This window comes from Diabrotica virgifera, chromosome 5, assembly GCF_917563875.1.
Source record: "Diabrotica virgifera virgifera chromosome 5, PGI_DIABVI_V3a".
NCBI classification, from domain to species: Eukaryota; Metazoa; Arthropoda; class Insecta; order Coleoptera; family Chrysomelidae; genus Diabrotica; species Diabrotica virgifera.
In genome coordinates, this window is record NC_065447.1 from 183,471,886 (window position 1) to 183,488,842 (window position 16,957).

The 16,957-nt window shown below is 31.7% G+C and overlaps 1 protein-coding gene across 1 annotated transcript in view; it reads right to left on the bottom strand.

The window, feature by feature from the left end:
- The window catches only part of LOC114333149 (venom carboxylesterase-6-like), a 92,073-nt gene that overhangs the window by 18,946 nt on the left and 56,170 nt on the right, over window positions 1-16,957 (bottom strand). Inside the window, exon 8 of the mRNA XM_028282975.2 lies at window positions 11,974-12,131. Coding sequence (XP_028138776.1) covers window positions 11,974-12,131 — 158 coding nt within the window. The remainder of the gene's footprint in view (window positions 1-11,973; window positions 12,132-16,957) is intronic.

The window sequence follows — 16,957 nt, forward strand, 5'->3', positions numbered from 1 at the left end:
ATTCATTCGCCGATATATAAACGTGTACCCTTTAACTCCCTTAGACGGACACTCTCAACAACGGACGCGGACAGTAAATGAGGTGTACATGCGGACAGTAAATGAAGAAAAATTTACATTTTTGTCCAAATATTTTACAATATAAATCTGTATAATACATCTATTGTTTTAAATCGTTACAGATGTCCACGACGAGATATTTGATATTTTTCACGTTATCAACACTAAAACTTAAATTAAAAACCTTATTTTGTAAAAGGTATATGTATTTAAAATCCCTAAAAAGGGCTGTATCACAAAACGTTTTCGGAATCAATTTTCCATCATCAGTGTTATCACAGGTTTACATGCTTTAAGCCACCAAAATGTACGGGTCTTCTTCTTCTTGCAGTATCGTCTCCTATCGGAGGTTGGCTACCATCACAGCAATCTTAACTTTGTTGGCTGCAGCTCTGAACAACTGTATTGAACTGCACCCATACCACTCGGCACTCCCTTAAATTTCGCAACCAGGAAATCCTCCTACGTCCCACATTTCTCTTTCCCGAGATTTTTCCTTGGATTATGAGTCTAAGCAGAGAGTATGGGTAAAAACCTTTAAATTGATTTTAAACAGTTAGGGTTACATTATGTTATCAGATTTTGAAGGATGTTACAAATATTTTCAGATTAACCCCTGGCATCACATGACATCAACCATATTGTTTGGAAAATTGTAGGTAGAACCTTACATGGCAGAGTTTAGGTGACAACTCTAGGGAGTATGGTTGATGTCATGTGATGCCAGGGGTTAATCTGAAAATATTTGTAACATCCTTCAAAATCTGATAACATAATATAACCCCAACTGTTTAAAATAAATTTAAGGGTTTTTACCCATACATTTTGGTGGCTTAAGGCATGTAAACCTGTGATAACACTGATGATGGAATATTGATTCCGAAAACGTTTTGTGATACAGCCCTTTTTAGGGATTTTAAATACATATACCTTTTACAAAATAAGGATTTTAATTTTTGTGATTTATGGTATACAGACAGCCAGTACAGGAATTTTTCCTTGTGATATTTATAAAAATTTAATGTGTGTCCGTCGATGAATAACCAAGAACTTGTTAAATTATTGTTTTGAGTGGAACGAGGATTTATGAATTTTAACCGTACTGTCTGACTAAGCGTATTCAATAGACATAGTTATATTATGAGTGTTTTAGCAACGTGAATAATATGGGGTCGATAAAAGGAAGTTTTAAGTTTAAAAGAAAAAGTCAATGTGGTTCATTGAGGGGAGACCCATAAGTTAAGTTTTAGACAGTTAACAGAAAAATTTGTAATTGGAAAACCTCAAGCCAGTGATTTAAAAAAATAAAAGTGATTTAATTAATCAGTTTCTGAGATCGGAAAACTGAAAGCGAAAAGAAAATTTTTGAAAACCGATGGTGCTGGATTAGGCCTAGAAATACCTTTGGACCTAGAAATTGTTTTCGATCGATTTTGTAAAGTGCGGTCTAAAAATATTCCTGTTTCTGGTAAAATTATTCAAGAAAATGCATTGACAGTTGCAAGGGAACTAAGCGTAGGCGACACAATATTTCCTTCAAATCTGTAGGTATGTGCCTAAGCAGCTACTGCACTGGAGGTAAGGCTTCTAAAAATAGGATCACAATTATATTTTGCTCCAATATGATGGGGGATAAAGAAAGGCCACTGGTAACCGGGAAAAGTAAAACCCCTTGTTGGTTCAAAGGTATAAACGCAGAACAATTACCTATCGAATGGTACAGCAATAAGAAATCGTGGTTGACAAATGACAAAATAAATTTTGACAAACTGGCTAAATAAATTTCACAGAAGAATGCAGAGAAAGAATCAAAAATCTTTTGTTCCTAGATAATGCTGCGTATGATCCACAACTTGTGTTATATAATGTTAAACTAATGTTTTTATTTATAGACATGTATATACAACGTACATACATGCACTTATTTTTAAAAATTTTAAGTTGACATATATCTATTATTTTTCTCTCTTCAGCGGACACGTCCTTTAAACGGACACTTTATGCGGAACAACTACTGTCCGTTCAAGGGAGAGTTCACTGTATATCCAAATTGTTCGTTATGTATAGAGAGCGGAATATATGCAACACAACATTACCGAAATATGCACATATGCATTACTTTTACTACAAATATGCAGGTATATTTTCTAAATTTGTCTAAATATGCAAATGCATATTAAAAATACTCAAAAATAAAACAATATATTAAATATAAACATCGATGTTTAAAAAATACAACCTACATTTATGTTTAATACATATTTATTTTTCACATAAAAACAAATGAAATGACACACAAAAACTGATATTATAATTAAATTAAGAATCTAAATTATAGTATGAATTTATAATAAAATATTTTTCAAAATTTTCAACTAGCAACTTTTGCCTTCTATCATTAAAAACGTGTTTGGACACAGAAAAAGTTCGTTCTACATCTACTTATTTTATTTAGCGTATGGCTTAAGTATATCACAGAATATAGTTAGATTTATGCATTATACAATGCATCACAAACAGATGTCCAATTTTTTTATATATTCGATTGACCCTTCGGTTGCCATTACAAAGTCTATAGGGTCGCCTGTGTATGCTCTGCGTGGGCAGTCCTGAACAATGTGACTGATCGTCTGTCTTGCAGCGCCGCAGTCACAAGAAGGCGAGGGGAGTTTACCCCATCTGTGGAGGGAGTCGGCGCATCTTCCACAGTTTGTTCGAATTCGATTAAGGGCTGCCCAAATCTTACGGGGACGTTCAAATTCGCCAGGTTTCCCTATGATGTCCGGTAGACTATGGTAATGCGGATCTGTCCTACTTTCCCAATCTTCTCTCCATCGGGTATTTAAGTCAAAGTTGGATTGCTGCAGCGCTTGAGCAGATTGTAGAGGGGGTAACCTGGATCGGAGACGGTTTCCAAGAATATCGGGGATGTCGTTGTGGACTAGAAGCTGGCGACTGTCCATTATTTTGTTATATTCTTTAACCAATGCATGTTCGCGGCGTAGGTTGGGTGGTGCTATATTACTAAGGGTAGGTAGCCACATTGTAGGGGTGGGCTTAATTGTGCCTGTTATCATACGCATAGTACGGTTTAGTTGGGTGTCGACCAGGTGGGTATGCCTGCTATTTAGCCACACTGGAGCACAGTATTCTGCCACCGGATATATCAGGCCAAGAGCAGAGGATCTTAATGTTGATGCTGTGGACCCCCATGTAGTGCCGCAGAGTTTCTGTATTATATTGTTGCGTGTTTTCAATTTTGCTGCTGTTTTCGTCAGGTGTTCTCTGAATGTGAGCGTTCTGTCTAGAGTAACCCCAAGGTATTTCGGGTATTTATTGTGTTTTAACAGCTTGTTATTAAAATACACTCGCAATTCTCTCTTTGCCAACTTGTTGTTTAGATCTACATCTACATGTTTAGTCTACATCTACTGATGTTATAGGACAATATTTTAATTTAGGCAGTAAACTAATTTGCCAAGTCTTAAGTAACAAAAGCGGAATTGTCTACAATTTGATGGATTTGTGTATTTTGATGCTTCTCTCTATGTCCGTCTTTATAAAAGTAAAAGCGAATTTGTCGAATAAACACACTCTTTCCAGAAAAATTTCTTTTGTGGGACATGATGCTTTTGTTTGTCAGTTCCTCATTTAAAAAATGAAATATGAAAATGAATGTAACTTACGATTTTGGAACAGGCCTTGCAAAATACTTTGTCTCCACTTAGCTTTAACTCGGTAAAACACTTTATCCAAGCACGTTTTTGAATGGTAGACATATTTTAATTTAATATATACCAATCACTTCAGAAACACTAAATACGATACAACGTTTACTTTAAACAAATGTTGGAGGGAAAATGACAAATAAATATTAGACCCTTAAAAGCAGGTAGGTACCTACGACTTGCTACGCTATTAAAATAATATTTTTCTGGGAACACCCATAATTGTTAAATTCAGGTAGTAATGGGAAAGCCCAGATAGATAATAATGAGCGATAGATAGATAGATAAATAACGAGCTCGTTCATATCGAAGTTATAAAATTCCAACTAAGAGAGGAAAATTTTAAACTTTTATATAATTTATTTTTAAAATATGCAAAATAAATCGTGTTTAGCTTAAATATGCAATGTTGTGTTTGTTGTCTGAAAATATGCAATATATGCATCTATATGCACTTTGCATATATTCCGCTCTCTAGTTATGTATCTTCGCCGCCACTAGTAGCTGCCTGATGCCTGTTTTTAGTGTTGAAGTTTGAGTCTTCAGTGACAAGTGATAATGCAGTTATTGGCAAATTTTTTCTCAGAGACCGATGTCGGACGTGACATGCTCCATGAAAAAAATATTTATATTAACGAAAGAACGTGCGAACAAGTGCTGATAATTTAGTTACCCAAATGCCAGGAGTAAAAGGTGAAGCTAGGTGCAAAAAAACAGCAGTGGAAAAATTGAGCTTGTTTTTCAAAAATGAGATGTTATATAATTGTTTTTATTTTCTTTGGTATTTTGCTAATGTGTGAGAGGATTAATAAATTAAAAATAGGTGTCATTCTCGTTTAATATCACTGCTTCAAGGAGTAAACACAACCCTACGCTTGAAAGTGTGCCAATCGAAACATTTTTTTATGTCGGTCTTTGACACCGATGTTAGCTTTAATGTTCAAAAAACCTATGTTAGTTGCGGAAGGTTAAAATGAAAATTAAGTCTTATATATGGCATAATTTTGCGTACCTGCCACTGTACACTGTACACATATACCTACAGCAAATACAGAGACGAGCTAAATTATGGAATACCTTCATTATCTCTAAAATGGACGATTCTGGAGAAAAATCCCGAAACGGGTCGATTTTTATTTTTAAATTACAATTTTTTGGCATATATTTCACACTCGTTACGTCATCCATCTGAGCGTGATGACATAATTGATGATTTTTAAATGGGAATAGAGGTCGTGTGGTAGCTCATTTGAAAGGGTGTTTAATTCTCTATTCAGTAATATAAACATTAATATCATTATTTATACAGGGTGGCCAAAAAATAATCTTTTGGTTATTATAATTAATTGACGCAAAAAGAAGAATGTATGTAATTTATTTAACTCACAATACATTATATTGCTGTCAGATAATAGAAAAAGTGTTTATTTGGCAAATAAACATGGCTTTTTGCTTAAATTAAATGTTCAAACTGCCAAGGGCTGGTGGGAGGCTCTTTATGATTTAATTTATGCGAAAAGAAATTTTATTTGTGAAATAAACATTTTTTTATTTTCTGACAGCAGTACAATGTATTTTCAGTTCAATAAATTACATACATTCTTCTTTTTGGGTCAATTAATTTACTTCAAAAATAATTTTTAGGTCACCCTGTAAAAAAAAATGATATTAATGTTTATATTACTGAATAGAGAATTGAACACCCATTCAAATGAACTACCACACGACCCCTATTTCCATTTAAAAAAGTAATCGATGACGTCATCACGCTCAAATGGATGACATCACGAGTATGAAATATATGCCAAAAAAATTGTAATTTAAAAATAAAAAACAATGTCTGTGTACTTTATACGCACGTAAAAATTTATACTTCTATTATATGATTTCATCGAAATAAAATACTTTCAACAGTTTATTTTTATTTTATTAAACTAATTTTAATACTTACCTCTTTCCAAAAATCCAAAAATTAAAAAAAAAAGAGACAGCAATTGTCCGTATTTAAACTCAGGACCTCTCGATCTCTAGTCGAATGCTGTACCAATGACGCTACGAAGGCATTTTTTTACGGTTTCTCGGACGTTATGACAAATCACGGTAACAAATAGACGAAGTGAAGTATTAATTATAAAAATGTCTTAGCAATACGTATTATCTTACTCCCGAGGTAGACAAATTAAAAGACAAAAAAATTACAATAAATATATTCACTAAAAACACTAATATACTATTTCCATACGTTTTTGGACTAATACGTACATAAATTTAAAGATTTAGCAACGAATAACATACTGTCTCTGTGCGCATGCGCGCAGAATAATAAAAATTCCCTCCCAATCGCGCCTAAAGAGTATAACTTCAAAAATCGTCCTGTTGCGTAGTTTTTCTCTCCAAAATCGTCCATTTTAGAGAAAATTAATTTATTCCATAATTTAGCCCCTCTCTATAATCTACCTCCCATTTTTGTTGTGAAAGAGATATACACAAAAAATAATGAAACGGCAGCTTATGATAGAACTTCAGGACTAACATATTGCTCGAAGGGGATGCTACTCCTGAATTAAAACTTTTTAAAATCTACAGGATGAAAGTACTATCCAACTATTTTTCATAAAGGTAATTACAGATCGTTTTTTAAATAGGAGTAAAATAAGAAGTTTGATTTACACAGGGTAAACATATTTTCGGCGGCAATTTTCAAAACATCGTAATTTTTGATAAGACAATATTTTGAATATATTTAGGCGAATTAAAAAAAATGTTGGGAGCGAATTTTTATAAAAACGACAGTATAATGTAAAGTGAAATAAAATGTAAAAAAAGGATACTAAGGAGAATAATTAGTATTAAAATATGACGAAAAAAATTAAAATTTGTGTAGAAAATCTGACGTCTTTTATATGTTCTACGATTCATCAAGAGAAAAGCAATTGCTCATAAGTTCTTAAAAATGAAGTTTTAACGTTATATATATAATATTGAAATAAAGATATAATTAAAGTGTTTAAAATATATGTATTTCGTTGAAAACATAATAATAGAACTATAACAACTTCTTACGTGCGTACAAAGTACATACTTTTTATAACTTAGGTCTTATTAGCTGGTAACGTGAATTACATAAGGGAAATGGGGATAATCAGTAATATCTACATAAAGATACTTAAGAAATTAGGATTTACTGGTCGTGTTTATTACGTTTTGTTTCTCAGCAAGGGACAAATGACCCAATTTGGACTGCCGTTTTTTCGTCGGTGACATTCAGTTGTTTTACCCGTACTCGTGCTTGGTAAGGCATCCATACTTAATACAACGTGAAAAACGTAAACAATATATCCAATTATCCAATTACAGTTGTTATAAAAAGAATAATTTCCAATAAAGATGTCACGAAAACTCACGAAAATATCAAAAATTTTATTAGTGCAGTCACTGAAGGTTCTCACCTCCGATTTCGTTGAACCTCCATCGATTTTCATGAAAATTGGTGAGTAATTAGAGGATACCTCAAGGAACAAAGGTGACATGATGCCAACTTGCGCTTTTACCCTGGTGGTGGATGCCACCCCTTCCCGGGGGTGAAAATTATTTTATTAAAAATAATACCATAAGTCCATAGAGGGACAAATTATAGGCAAAATTTGTTATATAAAGTTATTAAAATAAATCAACACTTTTTGAGTTATTAAAGACTAAAGATTTTATTTTTTCGTAAGAAAATTCATGGTTTAAATCGGTTTTTCACGTATAAATCAAAAACTATAAGCTTTTACAAAAAAGTTATTATTACTGAAATTGAAGATAATATAAAATTAAATACATTTCTCATATAAAAAACTAAACTAATGTTAGTTTAAAGTGAGTTATTGGCAATTGAATATGTATTTTTTTGGACGAGTACTCAAATCTAAGTATTCAAGCTTAAATAACGGGAAAATATGCAATGTATAAAATATTCCTGCTAAACATTTGTTAAAGTACTTCGGAATACCTATCAAATGAGCTTCAGAACAAGGTAATAGCGTCAAAATTAAGCAAGTTATAATGAAAATAAAAGAACCGTTTCGAATTTTTTAGGAAAAAGTAAAAAATAAAACAGACGCCGTTTCCATAAAAATTAAAATTTATAGTAATCCTTACAAGAACTTCTTTATATTAGCATAAGTAATGTTATAATTTTGACCGGTTTAGAATGCATGTTTTTGAAAAAAGATATAATTTAAAAAAATCATAATTTTTAAAATTATTTTAATTCTCGTATTCTTTTGATACTAACTAAAAAAATACTCAATATGTATACGCAAAAAATTATATATAACCAAATTGTGGCTTTTTCTGTTTCAAATATTTTACCTGTTTTACCATTTCTATTCGCGGTGTGCAAGTACTTGGAAGGGGAAACGAGAAACGACCCTGTGCGAGTCGCGGAGAAATATTGCAACTATCTTAAATAATTCATATTGTCAATTGAAATTGTCAAATTGACGTATATTTCATACCTTATGTCAATGAAGCAGAAAAATGATATATTGCTCCAGAATATTGATATGATATGCAATTATTATATAAAGGTAAATTTAATTAATTGTATTTTGCTTGCAGTACTGCATTTTAATAACTAATTTTATTTACTACATACAATTGTTGACGTTTTCATAACATAACCTGAATCTTATTTTTTCTTCTTATTATTTTTTTGGACTATGGCCTTGACAATTATCCAGTAACCAGGACTAATATAGTTGGCCAATATAATTAAAAGTGCGAATTTTGGTATAGAGCGTAGAAATAGGGGTCGCTTTGCCGAACTTGCACGGTCCCAATAGGGTAAAAAATAACCGAGATAGAAACCTTTAAATCTTAAATTTTGCTGTGGGAACCATGCAAACGTGGTCATTTAACCTTTTATTTTTTAAAAAAGTAAGGGGTTTAGAAGATTAGGTTTAACGTGCTTAAATAGCACTTGGAATTAACTTTCAAACAGTTCTTAGATGAACCTGATATCGTAAACACGAACGGAGTTAAAAAAATCAATAACATTTTTTGGAAAAATTTTTAAAAGGTAAAGTTTGAAAAAATTTTGGAGCATAACTTTGAACGCTATCAACATGTTCAGGGGCCCATTTGATAGATATTTTTAAGTGCTTTGACAAATGTTTAATAAGTTTATGTTATAAAATGCATCAATTTCCCGTTATTTTAGCTTGAATTCTTATGAGTTTTTTACTCGCCGAAAAAATATACATTCAATTACCTATAACTCCCATTTAGTTAATACTAAAATGTTTTTCTAGTAAGAAATTTATTTTATTTTTTATTAGCTTCAAGTTTGATAATAATAACTTTTTTGTAAAAACTTACACTTTTTGAGTTATTGATGAAAAATTGGTTAAAAACATGCATTTTTCTCAAGAAAAATTCAAATTTTTGATCTCTAATAACTCAAAAAGTTTTGATTTATTTTAATAACTTTATATAACAAATTTTGCTTGAAATTTGTCCCTCTATCGAATTATGAAGTTATTTTTAATAAAATAATTTTCACCCCCGAGAAGGGCTGGCATCCACCCTAAGGGTAAAAGCGCAAGTTGGCACCATGTCACCTTTGTTCCTTGAGATATCCTCTAACCACTCACCAATTTTCATGTCAATCGATGGAGGTTCAACGAAATCGGAGGTAATAGCTCATATCCACCTTCAGTGACTCCACTATATATTATATTAACACGGCAATAATTGATATTAATAGTTGTCAATAATGACACTTCAGATAAACGTCAAAATTTGACAGATATTGATTGTGTGTGAATTCGGCTTTATTTCGACCAATCAGCTGGCTTTATTTTTCGCGCGTTCGTTTAAATCGCTCCTCCTATTTAAAAAATAAACCATAGTTCTCTGAGAGAATCTTATGAAGTCCACATTACAAAACCTATAATTCTTTTTCTCACTAATTGGCTGTTGCTCGGGATTTACATTTTTGTAAATGAAACAATAAACATCTGCTGATAAATAAGTTATTAAAGAAATATCCTCTAGTTTACTTGTACAGAAATGTCATTTAACATGTTAAGTACTACTCTTAGTCTGAAAGTCAAATAATCGTGAGCATTTTTAGCGATAGTTTTGCCAGTAAAAATTTCAAATTTATAAGAGTATCCGGTACTTCCAGAAAATCTCTAATAATATAGTCTGAAACACAAAATATAAGACAAGAGAGAAAAACAAAAAAATCTATAATATACAGGGTGTCCCGAAAAGATTGGTCATAAATTATACCACCCATTCTGGGGTCAAAAATAGTTCGATTGAACCTAACTTACCTTAGTACAAATGTGCTCATAAAAAAGTTACAGCCCTTTGAAGTTACAAAATGAAAATCGATTTTTTTCAATATATCGAATACTATTTAAAATTTTTTATTGAAAATAGACATTTATCACTTTTATGGCAGGAGCATAAACAAAATTATGGTGAAGTTTGTCTACCCCATAAAAATTTTATGGGGGTATTGTTCCCTTAAACTCCCCAAACTTTTGTGTACATTCCAAGTTATTCATTATTGTGGTACCAGTAGTTAAACACAACGTTTTTAAAACTTTTTTGCCTCTTAATATTTTTTCGATACCCCAGTTTTTATCGAGATGCGGCTTCTGTTTTAATACATTTACATAAAAATTTTATGGGGATTTTGTTCCTTTAAACCCCCCAAATGTTTGGTTACGTTCCAGTTAAACTATTATTGTGGTACCATTAATTAAACACAGTGTTTTTGAAGCTTTTTTGCCTTGTAGTCTTTTTTTAACAAGTCACCTTTTATCGAGATGTGGCTTCTTTTTCAAAATATACCAAAAAATATAAATTATAAATAAATTTTCAGATTATTAACACGTCTCTATTATCGTACTTAGCCGTATACAAATATGTGGTGCATTGGAAAAATATTCAAAATATGTCGATAAACACTGGCTTATAGAAAAAGTAAAAAGGGGCAAAACAGTTTTAAAAATAATGTGTTTAACTAATGGTGCCACAATAATAATTTAATTGGAACGTACACAAAAGTTTGGGGCGGGGGGTTTAAAGGAACAAAACCTCCATAAAATTTTTATGTGGTACACAAATTTCACTTAAATTTTTTTTGATGTTGCTGCCATAAGAAGGACACTTCAATAAAAATTTTCCATTTTCCATTTTCAATAAAAAATCTCTAAGAGTTTTATATATAAGAAAAAAATCGATTTTCATTTTGTAACTTTTGTAACGGCGGTAACTTTTTTTGTGTGCACTATTGTATATAAGTAAGTGAGGTTCAATCAACCTATTTTTAAATCCAGAATTTGCGGTATAATTTATGACCAATCTTTTCGGGACACCCTGTATAACAGTAAATATATAACAGTAATTAGACCTACAGTGAAATTCACCGTGGAGAAAGGACCCAAACATATCCAAAACGAATCATCTGCTAAAAAAGACAGAGATAAGAATACTCCGAATAATATCAGGGAAACGCTTTTGTGGATAGAGAGAGAAGTGAGAACATAAGAGGGATATATATTGTAGAATACAGAATATTACATGGGTAACAAAACGGAAACAAGAATGAAACGAACACACAGCAGCAAGGCAGAAAATAGGATAGTAAGACTAGCGCGAGACAAGGAAGACATATTATCAAAATTTAAACAATGCATGAGGATAATATGGAAGAAGAAATAAGTTTTAGGTTCCTAAATAACAAAAGATAACTGAAGAAATTATTGTTAAATATTAAATAAAAAGCAGCTTACATCTGCTCAGCCTGTAGTTATCTTGAAAACTAACGTCTTTTCGACTTGAAATTACATGAATATAGTGTGAATATTAAATGTTTTAATGAGTTTAATATTATCTTCATTACTTTCAATCTAATGTTTCCTCTACATTCCACTACTGTTTTTGTATTGATATTAGGTTTGTTATTGTTAATGTTAATGTGAAAATTCCTGAACTGATGATACTTTTACAAACGCTAACGGGTGTATTAATATAACCATTAGCATATTGTAAACGATAATTAGATGTTTTGAATTAAATCACCTAAGAAACTACTCAAAAATGGTGTCAGGTATGATGATAGATATCCATTACTTTTTATTACACATCTAACAATTAAAAAATTTAAAACGAGTGCACTTACTTCTAAGAGTAGTCCTTTGTTGTCCTTAAATGAGGAAGCGTATATTGCTTTTATGTCATTTCCAGCTTGAGTTTTATCTTCTACATTAAGGTTATCAAATACTAGAGATTGAGGATTGTCATTTATTCTTGAGGAAAAAGCTAGCGCTGCTACATAATCTGGAAGGTTTTAGTAATTCGAATGGAAGGTATTAAAATTAAATAATATATTATACAGATGTTATAGTCAAACCATAAACTTCCGGCACTCCTAGGTTTGACTAGGCAATCATCAGGTCTGATTGACGGTCTTAGTCAAAGCCCGAAATAAATTCCATTTTAGGCCTTTGACTGTTGTTATTTTAGTCAAACCTAAGAGTGCTCCAAACTTTTCAGTCAAACGTCGAAGGAAAAATAATCTAAACGGGGGTAGTTCCCTGGGTTGGCTGTATACCATATAGTTAAAAAACTCGTAACATGAAGTAAAACCACTTCTATGTAAAAGGTATATTTAATAAAATTTTAAAAATCTCAATGGATTAAATAAAATAGGTTCATTCAGAACGTTTTTGGACCTATCAGTCCATCATCAGTGAATTCGTGTTTACTTGCTAACTAGCCCCAGAACCAAACAATGGTTGTATGTACTTAAAATTCAATCTACATTACAGTATTGTGAAATTAGATAGGCTAAACGCCGATGTTATAAGAATACCTTCGGGAACATGGTGAGACTCTAAACGAGAACCCTGATAACCATCTTCGACCAACGAGATCTGAAGCAACTCTTTAGCCCAAGAGGGTTGTTAGGGTTATCGTTTAGATTTAGAGTCTCACAATGTTCCCGGAGGTATTCTTGTAACATCGACGTTTAGCCTATCAAATTTCACAATACTGTAATGTAGATTGAATTGTATTCACAAATTCACTGATGATGGACTGATAGGTCCGAAATCGTTCTGAATTAACCTATTTTATTTAATCCATTGGGATTTTTAAAATTTTATTAAATATACCTTTTGCATAGAAGTTGTTTTACTTCATGTTACGAGTTTTTTTGAAAAATAATATATTTCGGGCTTTGACTAGGCTATCCTAGTAGTGACTGAGAGACTCGTTCAAACGTCGATCTGTTGTACTGTGTACCCCGAGATTCGATAAAAAAGGTTCTACAGATAGAGGAAGAGTTAGAAATCGCTATCAATTTAATTCATGTGGTGAGAAGCAATATGATACTGATGATACTATTAAGTGGCAACTTTCTCCTTTAGTGCTGGCTTTTGAGATCTACTTAACTATTCATTTGGAAAATGTTTCTTTTATAACTTGCAGAATAAATCAATTGTGTGAATGTTTTATGTGAAAGATTTATCCTTCAACTTTGCAGAAAAAAATCCTAAAGGCCTTCCTTGAAACGTAAATTACCTCAGAAGTTGAAAAAGTAAATATTGTGCAAATTTACCCCTTTTTAATTATTTAAACAATGTTCACCTTATATGATTTGGATACTTTCGTGAAAATATCTTTTGCACTCACTTAAACTTTGATAAAAAATTTGTTCCAACCAGTATGAATTTACATTTTGATTTACATGTAGTGTAATTTTATTTTACTATTATTTTATACAGGCGCATATAGTGTAGTTTGGTAATAGTAAGATATCTAATAGTTACACTACTGTTAGACCAGACGGATCTGTTTTGAGGTGGATGTAAGGGGTGGCATTCGGATTTCTGCAGATAAAGTTAGGTGACAACTTCAGTAATTATAATGGGAGTATGCTCCTTCTCAAATATGACCGGACCATTAATAAAAAAATTAAAATATTTAAACATTTCGAAAAACATCGAATTTTTTCTACTTTCTTTGCTTATAACTTTTAAAAGTACACGTTTAAGGCACGCATTTGTTTTCTGCAATTCACATGAGTGCCTTAAAAATGTACTTTTTAACACGCATATCATACAATATTTTTTCGACAAACGTAATTACAGGACAATATCTACAAAAACTTTTACTTGAACTTGACTGACATTCCATTTTTATATTTTTTTGACATTGCATCAAAATTGTCTATACGGTCAATACGAACTGCAGTGCCTTAATAGTATATTGTGCAACAAGTGCAGAAAGGTACTAATTTCTCACGAGTTTGAAAAGTTGCGGTACGAGCGCAAGCGAGTGCCGCAATTCAAACGAGTGAGAAATTACCTTTCTGCACGTGTTTCACACTATACTTTTTCTACAAGCAGAGTTTTTCCTAAAAATAAAAATCACAATTTCCAAACGACGAATAATTATAATAGGTACCTATGTGATAAATTTTAAACTGTATTTAATTAATACCTACTAATCAATTTAAATTCCTTATACCTAAATAAATTGCACAGAAATCAGTTAAAAATTAATGCACTGCCTTAATTTATTTAAATTTAAACAATTATTACACATTATTGGCATTATATTTATGCAGTCACGGATTTACACAAAACCTACTTCATTCGACGTCTCTTGCACAGGTTGCTAAATCCTTATTGGTTATTTGATAAATATAAAATATTTAAATATTGAATGGGTTGCATATGTGAGTCCATATTAAATATAGTAATGAAACACAGACTTACTCACAATCATTTAATTATACTTTGACGACCGGTTTCGATCTCTACAATATACAGATCATCTTCAGGTCGGCGTTACAAGTAGTTAAATGCTACAATAAGAGAAAACTTGTGTTAGACCAGTGTCTGATTGAAGAGATGTTAATAGAAAGCCAAATTTAAAAAAATTTTTTATAAAATTTTTTGAAATAAAGGTTTGCAACTGTTGACATTTCAGAATATTGGTATATACAAAGTCAAACCTATGAGTAAAAATGCTCATAGGCATGTATGTGCAAATGGGTGCATACAGTTTGAATTTGTTGAGATTAAAATTTTTAACCATTAAAAAACAAAATAAACATAAACTGACTTAAATATGCTTCCAAATTCAAAGTAGTAATAATAAAAGAGATAGTAATATTGTTCTAATCTACTTACATGCCGTTACAAGGATTGCGTTGCAAATTAGTTGTTGTCATATTAGTACGTCCAAATTATGCTAATTGGTTTGTTGGGATAGTGATAGGGTAAACAGACATGTTACGTAGGTTAAAACACAGTAAGATTTCGAATTTGGAATGGATCCTGAAAAAGGGATCCATTCCAAATTCGAAATCTTACTGTGTTTTAACCTACGTAACATGTCTGTTTACCCTATCACTATCCCAACAAACCAATTAGCATAATTTGGACGTACTAATATGACAACAACTAATTTGCAACGCAATCCTTGTAACGGCATGTAAGTAGATTAGAACAATATTACTATCTCTTTTATTATTACTACTTTGAATTTGGAAGCATATTTAAGTCAGTTTATGTTTATTTTGTTTTTTAATGGTTAAAAATTTTAATCTCAACAAATTCAAACTGTATGCACCCATTTGCACATACATGCCTATGAGCATTTTTACTCATAGGTTTGACTTTGTATATACCAATATTCTGAAATGTCAACAGTTGCAAACCTTTATTTCAAAAAATTTTATAAAAAAATTTTTTAAATTTGGCTTTCTATTAACATCTCTTCAATCAGACACTGGTCTAACACAAGTTTTCTCTTATTGTAGCATTTAACTACTTGTAACGCCGACCTGAAGATGATCTGTATATTGTAGAGATCGAAACCGGTCGTCAAAGTATAATTAAATGATTGTGAGTAAGTCTGTGTTTCATTACTATATTTTATAAAATATTTAATAAGAATAAAATTGTAAAATAAAACAGTTGTAACATCCATAATTTAGTTTCTATGCTATAGTTAAATATAATAATAATAATAAATGATGGTTTTGCTTGTTTTCGATTCAGAGGGTTGCACACAAGCCAGACAGGTACTGTTTCTACCCTTTCAGGCGTCCTCAGTGGCTTTCAATGGTGTGCCCACCTCTGAATCGAAAAATAGCTCTACCATCATTTTAAAGGGAATCTGAAAAATAATTCAGATTTCCCATCAGACGCGATACAGCGACATCTACTAACAAATTGAAGAATGTCAGATGCAGAATCCACCAATTTAATATAAGAATCAAAATGGTAAATAGTATTTTAAAACTGAGATTCTTCTTGTTGAAAGTTCTTACTGGTACATCCTTAATCTGCGACTTTTTCAATTCATAAGCCAGCAGACGACGAATATAGACGAATATAGACGAATATATCCCTTTCGTTTTCTATATTCGTCGTCTGCTGGCTTATTAATTGAAAAAGTCGCAGATTAAGGATGTACCAGTAAGAACTTTCAACAAGAAGAATCTCAGTTTTAAAATACTATTTACCATTTTGATTCTTATATTAAATTGGTGGATTCTGCATCTGAGATTCTTCAATTTGTTAGTAGATGTCGCTGTATCGCGTCTGATGGGAAATCTGAATTATTTTTCAGATTCCCTTTAAAATGATGGTAGAGCTATTTTTCGATTCAGAGGTGGGCACACTATTGAAAGCCACTGACGACGCCTGAAAGGGTAGAAACAGTGCCTGTCTGGCTTGTGTGCAACCCTCTGAATCGAAAACAAGCAAAACCATCATTTATTATTTTTATTTCCTTTACTCGGATTTGAGTACTGAAAGTTCCTCTGCTGTCCGTTTTTCCTAGACGAATGAAAGCGAAATGTGATCGTTTCCCTTTCGTTTTCTATATTCGTCGTCTGCTGGCTTATTAATTGAAAAAGTCGCAGATTAAGGATGTACCAGTAAGAACTTTCAACAAGAAGAATCTCAGTTTTAAAATACTATTTACCATTTTGATTCTTATATTAAATTGGTGGATTCTGCATCTGAGATTCTTCAATTTGTTAAATATAATAATTGTCTTATAGGTTATATATTTGTCTAAAGTTTAACCACGGATGTAAACAGAATATAACGTTACTCAGAATGCGGTAGTCCACGGATGTAAAC